The 8,798-nt window shown below is 43.3% G+C and overlaps 1 protein-coding gene across 1 annotated transcript; it reads left to right on the forward strand.

Moving 5' to 3' along the window:
• The first annotated feature begins 992 nt into the window (after window positions 1-992).
• Window positions 993-8,506, forward strand: LOC121939186 (basic proline-rich protein-like). The gene is made up of 6 exons (XM_042482276.1): window positions 993-1,078; window positions 1,651-1,723; window positions 1,931-2,006; window positions 2,434-2,996; window positions 3,581-3,805; window positions 8,216-8,506. Exons 1-6 carry the CDS (start codon window positions 993-995, stop codon window positions 8,504-8,506), a joined length of 1,314 nt encoding a protein of 437 aa, XP_042338210.1.
• Window positions 8,507-8,798: the final 292 nt, after the last annotated feature.

Consider the following 8,798-nt stretch of genomic DNA (forward strand, 5'->3'; position numbering starts at 1 on the left):
TTTCTCAACTTGGACTCAAGGCCTGATTAAAGGCTAGAATGTTGAAAATAAAGCAAGAATCACATTTATCAATATAAATAATCCGCAATGGTTAAAGTAAAAGTCCTTCATTAAAAATTAAACTTAAGTGAGATACAAATGTATATAAGCATCAAAATAAATTTAAATGATGTAGAACAATGCAGTGTGATTTTATCATTTATCAGTGGATTATAATCATTAATGTATTACTGTGCTCACAGTACACACATCTGTAAAATGTAATGAAATTCAACACCACTTTCAACTGTACATAGATAAAGAAAACAAAGTTAAATAAAACTTGTCTCACAGTATCAGGAACAATGATTTTCTCAAAGGTGGCTTTTATTTCAAGGCTGCTTCACTAGAGTGCATTTCATAATCATTCATCAACATTCCTGAGTGATTTATCTGCTTCTTACTCCTTTTCTCATGGTCCAGTCCAGTCACGATGCCGTCTTAATCTCTGGTAATTTCAGCCCCTATCCCCCCCCCCCCCCAGCCCATCACAATCAGTGATGGGCTAGGGGGGCATCAAAAAAAGCTTCTGGATTCACCAAGTCTAAGTACAGATACAACACACCATCTCTTGCTTTAAAGTTAGGACACTCACTGAAGGCAGTGTCATTGTGATTGCACAACATGTAAAGGCTGAAGATGAAGCGGCTGCAGCCAGAGTAAGGAGCTTCTCGGGCTTGTTATCTGCAGAGTGGGGCCTCTTTGTGTCAGGCCGTGCACGGACTAACCTGGAAGAGGACAGGTGGAACAAAAAAGAAATGATTCCTCTCACAGAAGATGTGATGAAGCTTAATAAAGTCCTGAAGGCCGCAGAGGAGGCGGTAAAACAGAAACTTTTGGAAGGGCCTAATGCTAGAGCATACAGGACTCTCAGTGAGTGCCTTCTTTCTCAGATCATTCTTTTCAACCAAAGACGGCAAGGTGAGGCAGGAAAAATGCCTCTGTCAACCTACATGAACAGAGCCACAGAGGACCCTAATGAAGATATCATGAAGGGCCTCTCAAAACTGGAGCAAGATTTGAGTCATGAGTTTACCAGGTTGGTGGTCAGAGGGAAGAGGGCTAACAAAGTGCCTGGGCTTCTAACCAGAGAGATGACCAAATCCCTTGATTTTCTCATTGAGCAAAGGAGTGAGGACAATGACATTTTGGGACAGTAACACGTATGTCTTTGCAAGACAGAATTCAGCATCCCATCTCCGAGGTTCAGACTGTCTGAGGAAATATGCAGCTGTATGTGATGCAAGGAGGCCTGAAACACTCACATCAACCCACCTGAGGAAACATGTGGCTACAATGAGTCAGATAATGAACCTGAAAGAAAATGAGTTAGACCAACGTGCTAAATTCATGGGACATGATATTCGTTTTCATCGTGAATATTACCGATTAACAGAGAACACACACTAATCTTTGCAGCTTGCAAAGATTAGCAAGCTGCTCATGGCCATAGAACTTGGAGCTGAGGTGTACAAAGGCAAATCTCTTGATGAATTGATTTAGGCTTAGAGAGTGAGTATGAAAGTATTCCAGTTAAACTCATATTTAAAAAGTATGTGGTGTTTTTTTGTTTATTTTTTGTTTATGTGTCTGTGTGTTCTATCTAAACAGTGCCTTCATCTTCAAAAGTCGGATGCTGGGCAAGAGTCACAAGTCAGTGGAAGTGAGGCTCAAGACTCAGATGGTATGAAGGTAGTTTGGCTGCAACTCATTAATTAACGTGCAGATTTTTTATTTTTTATTTTTTTTAATTTAATGATTGTTGTCTCTGAATGTCACAAAATAACAAAATAGTTGTGTAGCCATTTCTCTATTTTGTACGCGTGTATCTAGTAGTAGTATCTGCCAGTAGGATGAGCTGCAGTTCGTGCTTCTTGTCCTTTTCTTGCAGAAAGAACCAGACATTCTGACTCAAAAGACCTCAACTCCAGGACCATCACACAAGCTGAAAAGGACTGAGAAAAGAGGTAAACTCTTCTTCTGTCAGCTTATTTTTCTTTCCTCCCACTGCTATGTAGCAACAGTCATGCAGTGTTCAATCACGTTCTACGTCCTTAAAGCTAGGATGCACACAGGTAGGTAGGTCAGTAACAGACAGGTACTCAGTCAGTACTTTCTTTAGGTCTGGATTAACTGATTGACAGAGTTCATTACAGTCCTGCAACAGACACCAGATTTTTTTCTTTCAGACAACTGTATTTATTGACGGCTATCAGGACCAACAAATAAGATAAAAAGTTTCTCAGAAACATTTTATGCACTCTTAATTTAATTTTAGGAACTGAAACAATGTTTCAATTTCACACTAACAATAATGTCCTGTTGCTATGGAAAAAAAAGATTTTTTTTTAACTTTTTTTACTTTTTAATCTGAAGTGACATTCTAACTCCCAGGGGCAAGCCCACAGAGGACAAGGGACAGGAGCCTCCCCGGCCCAGCCCAAGGCCACCAACCCCGGCACGATCTAGGCCCACAGCCACAGTGCCCCACCAACCCGAGACCCGCCCGACCTTGGCGGGGAGCCCGCCACGCACCAGAGAGGCCAGAGTCCCCCCAACCACCGCGGTGGTTGGGGGGCCCAACCCCATATACCCCGTGGGGAAGACGGCGGGGGGGCCACAGCGGCCCCCCACCCCCAGCCCAGCCAGAAGCCAAACCCTCCACAGGCGCAGACAGAGTCCAGACCATCCCAGAGCTACCCAAACCACCTCGGCAGGGCAACCGCCACACAGCAGCAGGGTCCAAGCAACCACCCAGCCCAGTCCCGCACAGAGAGGCCGACCACCAACCCAGAGCAGCAGAACTGACGCCACTCCCCCAGACCACAGACCCCCCATCCCGCCCTGCAGGGACAGGGACAGAGGCAGTGGGGTCCAGACCTGGGATGGTCTGGACCCCACCCCGCCCCTGCCGACCCCCCCCGTCCAACGTGGATGCAGGGTGTATGCATGTGAAGGTGTGTGTATGTAGATGTAGGGTAACAGCAACATTCTAGAACTGTAACATTCTACAGTAACAGCAACGGAGAAAACGGACATTTCACACTCTCCGTTTTCAAAACTAATTCCATGCACACGTATCCGTTTTCAGAAAACTTTGCGTTTACACAAACCCGTGTATGTCTGCTGCCAGGACATTCCAAAACTGTAGGTGGCAGTGTAACGAGAAGCTGAAGCCCACGTTAGTCAATCAGAATCCCGAAAATAGCAACGCGACAGCAACGGTCCACTTCCTCTTTCTTGTTTACAGAAAAATGGCGCCGGGATCATCATTCGTGTGGACTGACTCTGAGGTAGAGCTCCTGTTGAATGTAACTTTAGATTACAAAGCGACAAAATTGGAGACGTGCCAAAGTAAATATTGCCCCGACATACTGACCCTCTTTTTAGAGCACTACCCCAACACATCTACCGACTTTCCTAACCCATCCTCACAACCAAGCTTAAGGCAGTTCGGGTGAAATACAGAGGTGCCGTGGATACAGGTCGTAGGTCTGGGCATGGGAGAGTGGTCCTCCTGTATTTTGAATTGTGCGAGCAGGTATGGGGTGGTTCGCCGGCCACCACCACTTTGCCTACCGGTGTCGAGACTACTGACCTGGAGCCCTCGTTCCAAGAAACCCCCGGAGCCTCGTCTGAAGGCTCGTCAACATTGGAAGTCAGTGATGCTAGCGTCGTGTCTGAAGTGGACGTTGAAGGAGATCCTGATGATGACAGTGTGGCCCCACCAGTACCACCAGTTAAGGAGAGGAGAGATCTTCTAAACGTATGTATACAATCGTCGTTAGTAGCCTAGTTACTTGTATGCAGTGGTGGAAAGAGTACTGAAAATCTCTACTCTACCAGACTGGTACAGGAGAGGCTCTGAGCTACCAAAGCTGCAAACACGTCCACTGCTGATCTCACCAAAGTACTGTTACATTGCTAAAAATATTACTCAATTACAAGTAAAAGTACTGGTATTAGAAGAATACTTAAGAAAAAGTAAAAAGAATTCATCTAAAAAAGTACTCAGAGTATTAGTTACTTTTAATCAGTGATGTCACCATGACCTCTCCAGACTAGGATTACAAACTTGTGTATTTTACTTTACCAATAGTTAAAACACTACCAATCAATTAATCATTAATAACTGATAAGATACAAAACAAGTGTTTTTTCCTCATCATTTGTTTGTTTGTTGTTTTTTTTTGGTTTTGTTTTTTTTCATTATAAGTTTTTATTTCCTTATTCAATAAATGTCTCTGCCAGACAAAATGAAGTTAGATGAGGCGCAGTTACTGCTACCATTATTGATTTTATTATATACTTAATTATATACTTATTATGTAGTTTACTTAATATCCATAAGTACATTTTAAACTGGTTAAATTCTTAATGCAGAATCAATTGAAGATCAATCATTGACATCCTTTTTTTTTATGTTTTGTATAGTTTTTCGTCCATATATCCTGGTTTTCATTGGTCAGTTTTAGGTTGTGATCAGATCACCTTATTGGCTACAGAAATGCAGATAAAAGGTTTGGATATTAATAAAAATTGTACTCAGTACTCAACCATGATTTTAAAAGTAACTAAGTCGATTACATGGATTAATGTGTACTTAAGTAAAAGTACAGACTTGAAAATCTACTCATAAGAGTACAAGTACCCCAAAAACTACTTAATTACAGTAATTGGAGCATTTGTAATTCATTACTTCCACCCCTGCTTGTAATGTCTGACCCCGTCAGACAGATGTGGTGTGATAAGTTCATTTCATTGTAGCCTAAACTTATTCCTACATTAATTTGTTTAAAGGTTCGTTGTTTGTTAATGTTTTGTTGTCAGATCATGCTTTGATTATGCAAATCTACCTACCTAATTTGTTTTTTATGGGAATGTGGAGCTTTCAGATCAATTTGGGGAGTGTTTAAGGTTTATGGTTCACACATTATCATAAGTCTGTCGTGTGGTTTGGAATGGCCCTGGTCTTGTCTTGGTTTTGGTTAAGATGTAAGAAGAAAATTATGTATTTTTGATTTTGATTGCTCCTTTAATATCTGAATGATTCTTGAAAAACTGAAGCAGTTTTGTATTAACTAATCTATCATACATTTTTTAAATGACACTTTTTATAGTTACAGCATGACTTACTCAAATTTCACATCCTTCCTAAAAATGAATTATTAATGCTGTAAATTATTTTTATACACCGATATGAAATAATGCAAAGATACTCATGACAGGTAACAAACCAAGCAAGCAGTATTGGTGTGTGTGTGTGTGTGTGAGGAAGAGAGCGAGAGAGAGAGGGAGAGAGACACAGAGAGGAAGATTAGAAGATTAATGTTTGTAACACTGGATTTTTTTACTGCAAAGTATGCTTTTTGTAATTCATTTTGTTCTGATCTACTTTGTAAAGGCCAAACTAAGAGGACACCGCCAGGAGCGTCTGAGGAAACAGCTTTCAGCAGAGACTCAGCAGCAAAATGCTGTTGAGGAAGACCAGCGGATCAAAAGACAACTCCTTAACACCATTGAAGCCACAGAAAAAAGGGCAGTTGACAACTTTTCTAAAATTTCCAATACACTGGATAGGCTTCCATCCTCCATTGTCGATGGATTTTCTTTCTGCGGGAAACACTACATACAGGCCAACAACCAGCACAGGCGCCACCGCCACCTCCACCTGCACCTCCACTCTACCCCACAACACTAGCCCAGCAAGGCTATATGCATCACAACACTCTTACCTGCAAATCCAATGCTTCAGGGCATTCCCACAAAACTCTCAGGCAGCAGAGCACACACAAAACCCCAGTGTAATTGCACTTAGTACATTAACCCTGCAGATTTGTCCTTCTCGTACACTCAAGAACTTTTAAAGAAAGATTAGCCATTTGCCACTGTCTTCATGGTTGTTCCTGTTCATAGTTTACACAAATTGCACTTTTAAAGGCAAGTTTAAATGCTTGTCTGAATGTCTTGGCAGCTGAAATAAGAGTTTACAGAAATTGCACTTTTTGGTTCAGTGTTTACTGTGTGCAGTGTTTTGTTTGTTTGTTTAGCATTGAGGTCAGTTAAATTACCTCTTGAATGTTTCATTTATTGTTTTGTAATACTTCTAAGTTATAAGCAGTACAGAGGCATTGTATTTGAACACTTCTGTCTAATGCAAAAATGACAAATCTTGTTTCCTGATCAGAACTAAACTTGTTGAAAAGCAATCAGACTTGTGTCTGTTATTGTGTAAGAGTCACACAGTGAAGTATTCTGGGGCAACTACAAAAAATAATCCTGGCCCACAAATACAAAGAACAAAAATGTGAACAAGAATTCTTTAAAACACAAACATTAGCCTGTACTAAAATCTATAAAATCAGTCTTGGCTACTTGAACATGTTTCTTAAACTAGTTTCAATCACACTCACTTTTCTCACTCTGCCCCCCCCCCCCTCACTCTCACTCTCACACACACACACACACACACACACACACACACACTTGAGGTCTCTTTAGGGGTAAAGAAACTGTCAGGACTCTCCGGACCCTCTTTGCCCATTAACTGACATTCCTTCTCTGACAGTTGGTGGATTATCCGGTTGGTTGTCCCGATCATACTGAATAGCCTCTGTGACCCTGGTGTCACTCACAGTGTCCATAGCAGCCTCGCAGAAATTTATGTAGGACGAAGCATGCATATATGACGAAGGGAAGGTCGTTGAGGTTGATGCCCATTGCTCTTTCTCTAGGCTCCAAACCGGCCTGTCCAGCCTCCCAAACGCGCATTCAATAACCATCCGTACACGGCACAAAGATAATCCAAATACAAAAAAGGACTCCTAGCATTGCTCCCCCCATTCGCATACTCTTTCATTAAGTATGGGAGGAGAGGTATGCGGTGATCTCCAAGCAAGTACACTGGTATGGCCTCTTCATCCTCAACTATTTGCCTGAGACACGGTGGGATTTTTCCAGCTCTCAGATGGTACGTCGAGTGTGGAATTTGCGTAAATGCGGCGTCGAGAACGCTCCTGTGCCATTTGACTACTACATCCATGAAAGAAATATATACAGTCACAGGTAGCCTGAACGTTCAAACTGAACCTCCCTTTTCTGTTTAGATAGTCCATGTGGAATTCACAGATGGTTGCTTTATTTCAACATGTGTGCCATCCCACAGCACCTATGCATTGAGGCAGGCTGTGTACTTCTTCAAATTTACGCGCTAGTTGCTGCACAGCATCTTCGGATGTGGGGCAGTTGGATGTACATAAGTCCCTAAGTGGACAGCTATTGCCTCACACACTTCCCTTATTATTATTGACACAGTCGATCGAGCAAGACCGAAAGCGTTGGCTGTCTTACGCAGATCTATCATTTTATTTCATTCTATTTTTTAAGACACTGACAGGAGATCGCATGACGGTCATACTCACCCTTGAGGTAGGGACGCAGCAATTCTGAAGAGTGACAGCAGTGATGACCGCGACAAATCCTAAAATTTTCACGCCACTCCTCCGGGACAACCACTTCATTTACAAAGTTGTCCCCACCAGACAGCAGTTCTCCTGGACGGAACCAAAACCGGCGACGCTGGCGGTGACCGCGACAGGCTCTTGGTGTTGGAGGGAGGAGAAGTTGTTTTGCACTCACTGAACATCTGTCTCTGCTCCTCCATGTAAATAAATCAGCTGTAGTTGTAAATGTAAACATGAGAAGAGGGCTTGCACCAACATAAATACGGCTGCTACTCTGAGGGGATCCATGGTTACCATAGCAACATGTAAACATAGGTCGCACTTTTGACGCGAGTGCAAGTTCTGTTGCATACTGTGACGTCTACTGCCTGCGGTTTCTCCGTTTTTCTCCCGTTTACACGCAAACAGGCAAACCGGCGTTTTTCCAAGATCGCCACCTGGCCGAGTGGCGAATTCTCCATTTGCGTGTAAACGAAGGGTGCAAACGCAGGAATATTTCTCTGTTTCTAAAAATAACCGTGCACGGTGTAAACGGGGCACTACAGTTACAGCAACATTCTAGAACATTAACATTTCTACAGTTACAGCAACAATTCTAGAACATTAACATTCTACAGTTACATCATAACATTGTAAAGTTAACGTTCAACAATAACAGCAACATTCGATTTTTTTTTTTTTTTTATTTAACCTGTCCTGTTCGCACTCAACAGCCCCCCAGTAACACGACAGATCCAACACCACGTGCCCCAGAGACACCCACCCCCACCCCAGCCAGGGGGCGAAACCCCAGGGAGACCGGGGAGAGCAGGCCCCCACCCCAGCCAGAAGCCAAACCCTCCACAAGTCGCATACAGGGTCCAGACCATCCCAGAGCTACCAAAACCACCGGCAGGGCAACCGCCTCACAGCAGCAGGGTCCAAGCAACCACCCAGCCCAGTCCCGCACAGGGAGGCCGAACCACAACCCAGAGCCACCGGCGACACCCCCGCAGCAGAACTGACGCCACTCCCCCAGACCACAGACCCCCCCGTCCAGCCCTGCAGGGCCAGGTACAGAGGCAGTGGAGACCCCCACCCCGCCCCTGCCGACCCCCCGTCCAACATGGATGCAGGGTGTATGCATGTTAAGTGCTTGTATGTTGATGTAGGGCAACATTCTAGAATATTAAACATTCTACAGTAACAGCAACATTCTAGAATATTAAGCATCTACAGTAACAGCAACATTCTAGAATATTACATTCTACAGTAACAGGCAACATTCTAGAATATTAACATTCTACAGTAACAGCA

Source organism: Plectropomus leopardus, unplaced genomic scaffold, assembly GCF_008729295.1.
Source record: "Plectropomus leopardus isolate mb unplaced genomic scaffold, YSFRI_Pleo_2.0 unplaced_scaffold4287, whole genome shotgun sequence".
Lineage (NCBI taxonomy): Eukaryota > Metazoa > Chordata > Actinopteri > Perciformes > Serranidae > Plectropomus > Plectropomus leopardus.